General features: G+C 46.2%; 1 protein-coding gene across 4 annotated transcripts in view; it reads right to left on the bottom strand.

The window, feature by feature from the left end:
• FRMD1 (FERM domain containing 1) overlaps positions 1–8,874 on the bottom strand; it is a 53,880-nt gene extending 45,006 nt beyond the window's left edge. Inside the window, exons 1-2 of one of the 4 annotated variants that reach the window (XM_019527337.1) lie at positions 8,773–8,874; positions 6,272–6,458 (exon numbers count right to left, since the gene is read on the bottom strand). In XM_019527337.1, coding sequence (XP_019382882.1) covers positions 6,272–6,367 — 96 coding nt within the window. In that variant the 5' untranslated portion in view covers positions 6,368–6,458; positions 8,773–8,874. The other 3 variants (XM_019527336.1, XM_019527338.1, XM_019527339.1) reach the window with 3 other exon arrangements.
• Positions 8,875–12,845: the final 3,971 nt, after the last annotated feature.

The raw sequence follows: 12,845 nt of genomic DNA, 5'->3' as shown, positions 1-12,845 counted from the left end.
AGCCAGGGGGACATGTGGGGACTCAGGAGCAGTGGGGTGCGAGATGTGCAGGGACACCCTCCTGCTCCCTCTCCCCTGGGGCAGCCTGAACCTGAGCCCAAGCGGCAAAGGTCCCTCCCTCCCTGGGGCCTGCGACTCACCACCCCCAGCACGATGTCTATGGGCACAGGTGGATGCGGGAGCGGCACCGGCTTCCCACCCTGACAGTCATAGCAGCAGTGGCAGCAGCATCTCCCACAGGCCCGGCCGCAGCATCCCTCTGAGCCAGCATCCGTGCCCCCTGGTGCTCTGCGACCTGCTCCAGCCCACACGGCTGGTGGGGACCGGCACAGGGCGGGGCTGGCATGCAAATGAGGAAGGAAGGGGTGGGGTGAGGAAGGGACACCGTGAAATGAAGGGGGAGGGGAGGAGCCGCACCGCATTGGCAAATGTCAACCTGTGGTGCATGTGGGAACCTTGTCCCTTCCCCAGCCCTTCAGCAGCCCTTAGGAAGCTGCTGAGAGGCTGGGGGAGGGACAAGGGGTAGAAACAAAAGTAAACAGTGTTTACTTTCGTTTCCAGTCACAGCACCATGGGCCTCAGAAAATGGCTTGGTGGGCTGCATGGCAGCCTGAGGGCCGTATGTGGGACAGGCCTGTTCTACACAATTAGACACGTTTCACATACTTTCATATTCAAAACAAGCAGAAGCCTTCTTATAACATGGAATTTTCTGAAGCTACACATCTGAAGGCAAGTACAGGACACTCTGAATGAGGCAAGTAATAAAATTGCCTATAAAATACACACAGCCCCACCCATGTCATTCCCCTCTTCAAATCCTTTCATCAATACTCAACTTTTTCATGTTTCTAATCTTCAAGGCCGTGCATAGCTTAGGTCATGCTTATCATCTTTGTTTTCATGCCCTATATTCCCTTAACTCTACTAACAGCCCCTTCCAATAAATTATTCTTACATTTGTCCTCTCCACCTAGAGTTCTTTTCTTCCTTATTACAGTACTTAGATTTATATCCCAAGTCCACCATGATGGTACCCAAAGACCAAGAATGTAATCAACCCTTCCTTTACTCAAGGAACATAGGGTTATAGTTGTCTGCTTAAGGCCCTTATATAATCATTTACAGCTATTCTGAAGTAACATCATACGTGGACAAGTGCTCAGCAAGTAGAGTGAAAAATGCTACCAAAATCAGAATCACTGTGCCATTTACACACTGTGTTGTGGCCAATAATTCCCCAAGGGCCAAAAGAAAGACTTAGGTTTGCATGCTTCTATTAAGTCTATTTGCCAGAATCTTCCGAGTTGGGAAGGATGTTCCTATTTTTTCTACACGAGCAGTGGACTGTGCAGTTGTTACCGTGCAGTCATTTAGTACTTGCATAACCAAACACTACATGACTGCACAATAAGTGGTGTTACTGCAGAGTAACATCCCCGCATGGTTTTTTTGATGTTACTGCGCAGTAGCAACAAGCTACTGCGCAGCAACTCATTACTACAACGCTACTGTGCCCCCTCCCAACACTACTGCACAGTAACTTGTTGCTAATGCACAGTAGCATCTCATGTAGAGGTCGCCTGTGTCACCCAGTATGATCAGAATCTACAGTGTACTGTCCCACTTACTGCCCGTGTAAGCTCCTCAAGGCCTAGACCACATCTTCCTAGAGCGGGTTTGTCAACCAGGGGTATGCATACCCCTGGGGGCATTTGGGAAAGCCCCAGGGGGTATGCCACAGCAGCACAGAGAAGCAGGGGCACTTCCTGTTTCACCAGCAGCACTTCTGGTTTCACCGCCAGCGTTTCCAGGTGTGCCACTGCATGCGGGGTAGCCCCCCAGCTTGTCAACCGGCCGGGTGACTGACTCCCTGCTTCTTGAATGGCTACCGGGGGTACACCAACCAAAAAAGGTTGAAAACCCCTGTCCTACAGGATCTGTACACTTTCAGCCATGCTGTCCCCTTCTATACCCAAACAACACCCCTTGTTAGCAGGTCAGACTTCTCTGACTTTGATTCAAATTTGCATAGGATCTTAGTAAGCTCCAATACCCTTCACATTTTTGCTTTTTCTTTAAGATTCTGTGGCAGCCTTTCTGGTGTTGGGAAACCGCTGTTTGAGAGGATGGTTTGCAGGGCATCTATCAATCATTTATACAACCAAGGAAAATAGGAGGTTGCTGACAACAACTAAATGAACTTGGACACATTTAATATTGAAGAATGGAAGGAATCTTTTATGAACTGCATTCTTCTCCCAACCCCTCCCCCTCCCCCTCATAACATTAACCTGTGAAAAGGTTAAACAAGAAGCACAAACCTTACCCTATGGATCCAGACCTGATCACATAAAATGGCCAGGTATAGACTCAATTGGATGAACAGGATTTGTGGCATCTCTTAATGGAAGTTATTGGAAATACATGCATACATCCCTTACTTATCAAGAGCAAGATCTTTGGTCTGCTGAAAAAAGAATGATACTTACCTACCTTGGTGGGCTGGTTACTTAGTAGTAATGCTAATGCCCAGGATTTGTCTGGCACTTTACAATTTTGCTGTCTTGAGCAAACACTATGATAATAGCAAAGGATGCTGTTTGTGGTTGCACTCATTAAATCTAAAATGCTACTGGTCTTGCTGGACAAGTTGCTCCTTTGCCCCTTTAAGACTTCACAAGTGGAAGAATCTTTTTATTTTGTAGGTTTTTTAAAACCGTAACAGGTGGAATTTGTTACTGGCTTTGAATTTATCCTAAGAATCAGGTTTCATTCCCTGTGTGTTCTATACCTAGTTGTGTTTCTGAGAATTTATGTTTTGCATCAGTTAGCTATATTTTTCTCCATACACAGACATGTCAGAGTACATTAAGTACAATACTTAACCAACTGTTTAACCAAAGAGACAGACAGAAGTAAGTGAGAAGCAAAAACTTTTTAAAAGGCTATTGACAGGTATAAAGTTACAGATCCCTTAAAAATCTCTGAACCCAAATATGTAGGGCTCTACACTTTCAAGATAAACTATCAAAGGGGCTGCACTCTGTGCAGCCCACTCAGCCTTTCAACAACATGGCCCTTCAAAGAGGCTTCAGGAAATGAGGCAGAAATGGCCTGAAAGATGTGCCTGGCATTCCTTCCATTCTTGCTTGCACTGTAAAGCTGAACTCTAAAGACCCCATCTACACTTATTAAAGCTGCTATAGTTCAAAATGCTTCAGGCTAATATTTTAAAGATGGATTAGCTGGCCAAATCATCAGTAACCCTGACTACACTGAAGGAGGGGTGCAGTTAAAAAAAAAGAAAGAAATCCACAAATGTCAGGATGAGAAACCTTAAGTTAGATGGGCCACTAACTGTCACAACTATTTCAAATAGGGGTGTACAGAAAGATTTTCTTGGCTGATACTGATGGCCAGTTATTAACCAGTCATAACAGCTGATGCTGAACTGATAGCTGATTTACAGGAATGTAGCCTGGCAGCTCAGAGAGCAGCATCCCACTGGTAAGTTGGGGGGGGGGGGAGAATATTGAGGCCCCCCCAGGGGGGGGGGGGGGGAATTTTGAGGCCCCCCGGGTGGGGGGGGGGGGGGGAGGAGAATATTGAGGCCCCCACAGTGAGGGAGGTAGTGGGACAGGGGCTGTCTAGCCAGGTCAGTGAATGCAACCCCCAGAGTACTGGGGGTCTGGAGGGGGGGGCAGCTCCCTGCTGCTGCGCACACCCTCAGAGGAGGCAGGGAGGGCATGGTGGGGGACAGGGGCTGCACTGCCCTCTTCCTGGCAGGGGGCTGGGCTGGGACTGTGCTCAGGGTGGGTGGGGGTGGTGCTGAGAGGGGGGACTACAGGGAATTTTGAGTTGGCCAAAGCCCACCCCATAGCTACCCCTCCCAGTGCAGCCACCACCTGCCCTCAGTGCAGCCCCAGCCCAGCCCCCACCCCACTAGGAAGAGGCTGGCACAGCCCCTGGTCCCAAGCCCACAGCAGGCAGCCTGCTCTCACCCTGTGCACAAATTGGGGGGAAGGGGAGCATGCATCTCCCATGCCTCCCCAGGGTTGCATGCAAAGGTGGGGACCTGCCCCACTTCTCACCCCCCGCAACCCTCAAACAAACTGCCCACAGCTCTGTCTCACTCCTGGGAGTGCATTCACTGCCCTGGCTGGGCAGCGCCTGCCCCACTCTCTCCCTCCCTCACTGTGGGGGCCCTAGATCTGCCTCCCCACACCCCTTCCCTCCCCCCTGCCCCTTACCCATCACAGACTTTCCAGCTGGACACTGCTGTCCAAGTTGCCAGGCTGCATTCCTGGCTGCGCGTGTGCTGCAGCTTGCATGCATGCAGCATTTATCGGTGACATTATCAGCTACACTGGCCAAAAAAAGCTGACTGCTGATAATGTTAATTTTCCTTTTTATCAGTGCTGATCTGATATGCGACTGATATATTGGTGCACCTCTAATTTCAAATACTGGTGTCACCCAGACTTATTCTGAGGTTTACATAAGTTGGTGCTTAAACACCTGCGACTTTTCCACTCTAGCACTTGCCAGCACTGGTGTAATATCAACAGAAAATGTTTGGAAACATTTAGTTGAGTCAATGCCCAAAGATGTGCGGGTAGGTCAGCCTTCAAAACCTGTTGCATCTGCTTAAACAAATAAAAGAGCTAGCAATGAGAGACACACTCAGTATAAACACCTACCCACAACTGTCTCTGACCAGCATACTGTCCAGTAGGGACTTAACTAAAACTACTATTCCACTAGGACAGCCATCAGACCATGTGATTTTTAGCTGCCTTTCCTGGGCTGGATTTGAACTGGTGACCTAAAAGGGAAGAGCTCTGATGCCTGTTGCTAAGTTTCCGATCAATCTAGTCTATGCTTTTTTTTCCAGTGATGGTAACATCTCAGCACAGCAGGTGGGAAAATTCTTGTGTGGATTTTAAAGAATAGCATGCATATTTTCTAAACTCACCTTTGTTACATATTTAGAATAGGAATTTACCATATCTGTCTCTATTTCTCTCCTCCTTGGGATAATAACCTAAAACAACTAGGCTAGTGTTTTTCATTTACAGATATTTAATTTAATCTTATTTAATTTACAGATCCTTAAACAAATTTCAGATGGAGGTGTGGATCCCTTCGAATTGCAAGTGCTGCTGTTCACATACTTTTCATTGATCGCGGTCATCTTTCGCAGATCCCCTAGCCAGTCTGCAGACCACCATGGGGCCATGCACTACAGACTGAAAACCATTAAACTAGGCAGACCATCATCCAAAAGGACAGTACACAATTTAGATAGCAAACAAGCGAGAGAACTCAACTGTTTCATGCATCAGTTCGCTCTCTCATATGCTAACCTGTTTTTACAAAAGGAGGCAGTGTGGTCTAGTGGGCAGGATGCCCATACATGGAGGCAACAGATCTAACTCTGTATACACGTGTACGTGTAAAGAAGGGATTTTCAAACAAGGTGTTTTGTGCCTGCCTGGACAATCCCATACCCTCACTGCCTGGCCCCTCTGCAAAAAGGTATGCACAGTTATATATAAATTCATTTTTGAAACTGGGCACCACTTAATTCACAGAAAGTTACAGAGGTGTTCCTTGAGTCGAAAATGGTTGAGAGCCACTGGTGTAAAGACTTCTTACTAGCTACTTCACCTCTTTGCACTTCAAATCTCCTCCACAGAAAAAGTGAGGATAATAAATTCTTTTACAAAGTACTTGGCACCCTTTGGATGTATCACTATTTTATTTAAACAGGTTAAAAATATATACTATAACAAAAGACAAAAATAATAAATTCTTTAAGAGACTCATTTACAAAACAGCATCTGAATTCTTCCAGCTTGAATAGTTGAGAGAAACTGCAGAGTAGTTACTGTAAATTAGCTGTGTCTGCCAAAGTCAACCGATCAAGCCATTTCACATTTCATTCTAAGTGGCTGGATTTTCATTTCAATTTGTTACAAAACATTTTGGGAGAGTGAAAGGGAATTAAAAACTGGGGACTCATTTTCAAAGGTAAAAAGAAGAGATTTAAGTAAAAATTAAGCATTTCTGCTGGTCTAGCCTTTAGGAAACAAAAATAGCAATTATGTTAAAATTAGTCAGTAGCTGCTAGGTCAATGGATTAGCAGAGTACATCTATGAGAACAATAACAGTTAATACACTCAGCCTTATCACAGCTCTGGCTATTAAAATACAAGAGGTATGTGTGGTACCAACATCTCAGAAGAAAACTTTAAATCAACTCACCCCAACGATTAAGGTAAGCTGTTCTCTGTTGGGCAAAAGGACACAAATGTTCCGATATTCTTGCTGCATCTTGCTTTGTAGTAGTTGTTTGCTCATTGCAAAGCTGATGGCAAGCTTCTCATCACCAGTGTGGCAGTAATGTGGAACTCTTCTCAGGACAAAGTCTAGCTCCCTTCATCCCTCACACCTGCCAGAAACATAAGACTTCAGTGCCACACTCGCAAGAACAAGACTGGGGGTACTGAACAGCAAGCAGACCATATTTAACAGGATGTTTCTTCTTTCATTCCAAGACAGAAGTTTTTCTGTGTTTGCAGAAAGATCTCTGTGAGTTATTCTAGCATTAGTCAGCCCTCTTATCGATTAGTGGTATAGTGATGTCACTCTGGAGGTGGGAATTCAAGTTGCAGAAAACTAACAAGCGATGGTCAGGTGCCACCTGCCGCAAGCATTCCCTTTTCCTGACTCACTCTTTTATGCCGCCAGCTAAGAGCTGGATCTCAGTTTTAGCGGTGGCACAGCAACATTCAACCTTTAAATAGGCAGTCACTTGACTCAGAGATGGTTATAAAACAATTACGCATATTTAGATTACTAAAATGCCAGGAAAAAGATTATGAGGCAATGTAGTAGAAACCTAATGACACTACAGGCAATTCCCTGGAAGATGAAACATCAGCAGGGGAGGCTGCACTCTCTTCATGGTTCATGATCATTAGTGCAAGCAAATATTTAACCCAGTTGGAAGCTTGAGTTTGTCAGGTGTGAACAAGCCTGGATCCAGATTGTATATTTTTTCCCCCCTGGGAGAAACTTATGGGTCCTTATTCACACTCCAAAAAGGAGAAAAAGCATCGAGGGTAAGAAAAGGAAGGCAGAACTTTGCTGCTGATCTCACACTTTTAGCAAGACAAGTTCTGGGCAGTCGCTTCTTGATGTCTAAACACAGCGGATGTAGTTAATAGCTCTTAGACTGCTAGTTTGCAAATAAAAGCTGCAGAAATGCAACACAAAGACAAGGCAACAATCCAAAATGTCAAACAAAGTTACCACAGAGCCAATTACAGTCACCGCAGATAAAAGACAAAATTGATAAATAAATTAATAGAAACTAAACTCGGAGATACAGGTTTCCTGGCAGCAAATAGTGCTTTTGCTCATTTTCCACTCTAAGTTCTTGCAACTTGAAATTAGCTGGGTTAAATATTTCCTACTCAGCAAATACCCGTGTTTATTTACACTTCCCCTGGAATTCTTTTTGGTGCAAGAAAGTGGCTCTTCCAAGACAACTGGCAGCTGTTGACAGAAAGAAGAAAGGCTATGATCTGGGTTGTTTGTATAGCTCTAATTAACAGTCTCCCTTTCAGAGGCACTTTCTTTAGTACCCTGGCTCCACACCTGCACAAGACACCCAGTTCTACCTCCTTCCTTCAGATATAACCGATGGCATTACAAGGACACCACCATACCTCAAGGACAGTAGCTCCTAGATGAAAAGCAAGCAGGTCCATGCCTAGCCCAAGAAACAGCAAAGTACAGCTGGCCAGAAACTCGGACAAAACCCGCTAGATTAGGTCACCGAGCCCTGCTTGTGTTGAATGGTACTGCCCCACCCTATCTCCTGCTTGTCAGGGTGAGAGGAAGCCCCTGGGTCTTGTTTAACTTACCAATTAACCCACAAAGGCCAGATAGAGTTAGTAGCAAAAGCAAATAAAGCCTTCTTTCAACCTCAGCTTGTTCCAACAGTTGCCCTCTCCCCTCACCCCGCTGAAAGATGAGAGCCTATTGCTTGGCCCATCCCAACCAGATTACATGTTGAACAAAAACGACCATGCTGGGGGCTCCAAACAGTCCAAACTGTGTCCAGCCATGGGCAAATCTAGGATTTAAGTAAAGACATATTGCCTCTCAGACCACTGGGGGATGTGGGCGAGGCATGGCTCGAACCCCTGGGTTGGTGCGGGACACCAGGAGCAAGAGCATGAAGGAGGGGTGGAGGAGACGCATCTGACCCTGCTGCTGTCCCCAGCTGGGGAACAGCCCTAGAGCTCCTCCTGCCCCACTCCTGCCACAGGCCACGGGGAACAGCTGTGCAAGGTGCCAGACTCAGCTGGGGATGCAGCAGCAGTGTGCCTGCCCACTCCTCCCAAGGTGTCCCCTGCTGGCCAGGAGCAGGTGCTTGAAGGAGACTGGATGGTCACCTCACTGGGGTCATCTGACCCCAGTCGTCTTTCCTGCCTAATGCAGTGGGGTTGGACCTAATGATCTTGCAAGGTCCCTTTCAGCCTCTTACAGTCTGTGAACCAGGAGCCCGCGTGCTGTCAACACTGTTCCCAGCTGATCCCACACCCCACCAAGGGCCTGCAGCCAGAGCAGGGCAGAAGTGCCTCTGGTGCTTCTTGTGCACCTGGGTCAGTGGCAGAAAGGGGGATGCAACCACAGCGCTGCAACCCTGTGGACCTGTCCCTGTGACCAGTTTCAGTCTTCAGAGAGATGCTTACCATTTTCTGATCCCTCCAGCAGTTCCCCGGTTAAGGAAGTAGTCACTGACAGCTCAAAATCCAGGCTTGGTCTATACTACAAAGATCTGCCATCAGAGCTAAAATAAGCCGTGTAAAAACTCGTGCCTTCAGCTAGTTGCTTTGGTCTGTTCAGCAGCTGGTTTCTTCTAGTGTGCACTTTCCACCCTGGCAGCATAGCTGCTGTTGTGGAGCTGCACACAGCTGTTAGAAATACATGGTAGACGCAGGCAGCCAAGATTCTTTGGATAGATGTGGTATCTTTTATTAGACCAGCTAAATAGTTGGAAAAATTGTTCTTTGCAAGCTTTTGTGCACAAACGCCCTTTACCTATGCCTGAAGAAGGGTGTTTGTTCTTTGCAAGTTTGCAAAGAACAATTTTTCCAACTGTTTAGTTGGTCTAATCAGAGATATCACATCTACCCAAAGAACCTTGACTGCCCATGTCCTTAGACCAACATGGCTACAACCAACAATCCTAAAGCACGGTGAATGCAAGCACTCTGGTGGATTGGCAGTGGTGGCTGCTGTCTGTGGACAGAGGCAGCTTTGTGTTGGCATAGCCTAAGAGATCAGGTCTCCAGGTCTAACCTACTGAGACAGTTTTTCTCCCCTCAGGCACAATGCAACTCATTGAGTCCAAGCCTGGAATAATCCATGGAAAAAATCTAGACATATATGCTTCTCACTGGAAAGGGGGCTAGGTTGAAGAACAAGTTTCCAGAGGAGGTCAGAATCATGCAGGGAATGACCCTAACCTTCAGAGCATGATATGAAGCCCTCCCTCTCTCTCATCCTTAACAGCTTACTGAAGAAGAGGAAGAGGGGGGAGTCCCAAGCAGATCCTCCTCTATGAGCAGAGAAGAATTAGACATGTGGCAGTCAGCCCTACAGAAAGTTTTAGGACAGGGAAGTACCATCTAAGAATGTAAGAACTGCCACTTACTGGGTCAGACCACAGGTCCAGCTTGTCCAGCAGCCTGTGTCACACAGTGGCAAAGAGTGGATACTGAAAGGGACAGTAAAATGGGTATGACCAGGATCCTCCCGTTCCTCTCCCACTTGCAGCCTCCAGCACTTAAGGTATAAGAAGCTCTAATTCAGAAGCTGTTTCCCTAACTCCCATGCTCAGTCGCTACTGATAGCTACATGGGAACCTGCACTGAGTTCCCGTGAACTCTTCCTGCTCCTGCTAGCTTCTCTTAATGAACATGACAGCAGCTTCTCCAGGTGACAGTGGATGAGAAGGCAAAAATGAAACAAAAATAAAATAAAACCAAAGGGAAACAATCAGGGAGCAGCAGACCGCCTTTTTACCTCTCCTGGGCATGGGAAATGGCTCTTTTTCAGAGCCCAGAGAAGCCATGGGAGAGCAACCTCTCTACTTTCTCATGTCCCAAAACATGAAATACACCACTTGCTGTTACTCAAAACATGCCAGCTAGATCCTCTCAGAGATTAACTACCAAGTTTTGTCAACAGAAGCTGCCTTCTGGTACCAAAGGTTTGCCCGCAACCTGACACAAAATGTGACGTTAAAAGAGAAAAAAAAAAAAAGCCCAGTCAAGACCTCCCCAGATGACACAAAACAGACAACATAACTGACTTAAAAAAACCAGCACAAATACTCAGTTGGTCTAATAAAAGCTATTGCATCTACTCAAAGAACCTTGCCTGCCTATGTCCTTAGACTGACACGGCTACACCAATAGCCCAGCAACAAAAAAAACCCCAAACCCAGCATGAACAGGGAGTGTTAAAAGTAACACAGTGACTTCTGTCCCATTATCTGTGTTTTCATGTGCTGTTTGAAAGGTACCAAGTACCAAGAACTGCATATTCACAATTCACGGCATGCCAAAATAGAGATGGAGATAACAATAAAGATGCATAATTTGGGTACAGCACATTGTATACTCTATAAATAACATTGGTGCAGTATTCTCACCTTTTCTACCCTTAGGTCAAGACTCAGGGACGAAAATCCAACACAAGGATATCATAAAAGTTGTCAAATTACAGGCAAGGGATGGCTCTGATACAAGTATTAGAAAATTAAGACACAAAGTTCTAATACAAATGAATGAAACATCACTGAAATCATCGCTGACATCTTTTTGCTGTTGCTCACATATATGTTTACTGTGCATCAGAAAGCTCTCTTTTTTTGTTTTACTTCAATGTAAAAATTAAGCATCTGAATTAGTGGTGTTGAAACTACTTAGTGCATCCCTTGAACAAGGGTATGGTTTGGCTCTTTTTACTATCGATGAGAATAGAATTGACTTTTAGAAAGTTAATTAATAGGGGTGCACCAACAGAGATTTTTGGGGTTGATACTGATAGCTGATTTTTGAGGAGGCATATCGGCCGATACCAATCCGATTTCCGATGCAGCTGCATGCAGCTGGTAAGTCTGTTGTGGTAGGGAGGGAAGGGGCTTGGGAGTGCAGATTAAAGGCCCTGTGGTGAGGGAGGGAGTGGGGCCAGGGTAGGCACTGCCCCACTGGGGAAGGCGGGGCATGGGACAGAGTCTGGAGGGGACGGGGGAGGGGAGGGGAGTGGATCTCACTGCTACGTGCACCCTTGGAGGGTATGTGGGGGTGGGGAAGAAAGTGTGCCTAGGATCTGTGTGGGGTGCAGGTGGGGCAGGCTGCAGCTGCGGGCTGGGGCTACGGGGGAGGGCTGCAGCCACTCAAAAAAAAATTGCCACAGATGCCCCATAGACCCCTCCCAGCATTGCCGCTGCCCACACCATACAGATCTGGGGGCACACGCCCCCCCACCATGCCTTCCCAGATAAGTGGTGGGAGCAGCGGTGAGAGCCACCCCCCACTCCTTCCTGCGCCCCCCAGACAAGTCGCGGCTCCATCTTGCACACCCCTCTCTCTCTCCAGGGAGCACCTGCCCATGCCCTAGCCCCACACCTTCCACACTGCTGGGGCTTTGTTCTGCCCTGCTCCCAGCCTCTTCCCATCCATCACAACAGACTCAACAGCTGCACGCAGCTCTCCATGCTGCCAGCTGTGCTCCTCACTGCCTACATGCTGCACTGAGGCTGTGCGCATGCATGAGCCATTTGTCGGTCAAATTATTGGCCACATCAGGCCAATTTCCAATAAAGATATTTTTCTTTATATCAGTGCCAATCTGATGTTGGACCAATGTACTGGTGCACCTCTATTAATGAAAGTATTTGAAAAACAAAGGCTATATCATCACCCTTACACAACTTTAAACAATTAATTGCTTCCTGATTAAAACAAAACAAAAAAAACCCCAACCACACGCAACATTTGCAGTTGCTTTGCTTTTTAAACCAATCCAGACTGATGCTGGAGGAAAAAAGCTGAAGAGATACGGTGAAAACTAAGAACAGAGACCGATGAATAAGTTATACTGAATTAACAGGGGTGAAGCATGAAAAGAAAATAAATAAATAAATAAGAGAGACAGACATTTGCCATGTGCGAGCTGTTCCACAGTAGCTGTTTTAAGTGTTTGTTCCTATTCTACTACAGATTGAAGCTAAAACCAGTGTACCTTATGCCTGAATAAGCAGGGCTGAGCTGCTGCTGTTTTACTTGCACTTGCCATGGGGCAAGAGTAGACACACAAAAAAGTTACCATAGAGAAGCCGACACGTGCCAAGCCTACTCGTTTTAACTCTGTCTGATTTGTCTGTCCATATGCCAGCTCCTGTTGCACAAAGCACTGGCAACTCTTTAACATAAACAATTAAAGAAAAAAAATTGTCCACAAGATGCAGCTTTTTCACATTTTACCACTGAAAAGGGCTAAGGAAACTGCCAAACAAAGAAACAAAACGAAACCAAAAATGTAATCCAACCCAAGACTTTTCCCCCTACCCCTTCCCTTCAGTTCTACATTCAGGTACAAGAAGGCCTCTTCTCTTCATTTTCATGTATTCAGCGTACAAAAAAATTATTTATTTTGCTAATAAAACAAATGTTCCTGCTTCCTTTTCAGAAGGACACTGATTTCACTTAATACAGGGAACATGCAAGCAGCACTTGTTTTCTCACAGAGCCCC

This window comes from Gavialis gangeticus, unplaced genomic scaffold (genome assembly GCF_001723915.1).
Source record: "Gavialis gangeticus isolate Ggan-Ray unplaced genomic scaffold, GavGan_comp1, whole genome shotgun sequence".
In the NCBI taxonomy this organism is placed as follows: domain Eukaryota; kingdom Metazoa; phylum Chordata; order Crocodylia; family Gavialidae; genus Gavialis; species Gavialis gangeticus.
Note: the sequence above shows the minus strand (reverse complement) of the source record. Positions and strands in the feature narration are given on the sequence as shown.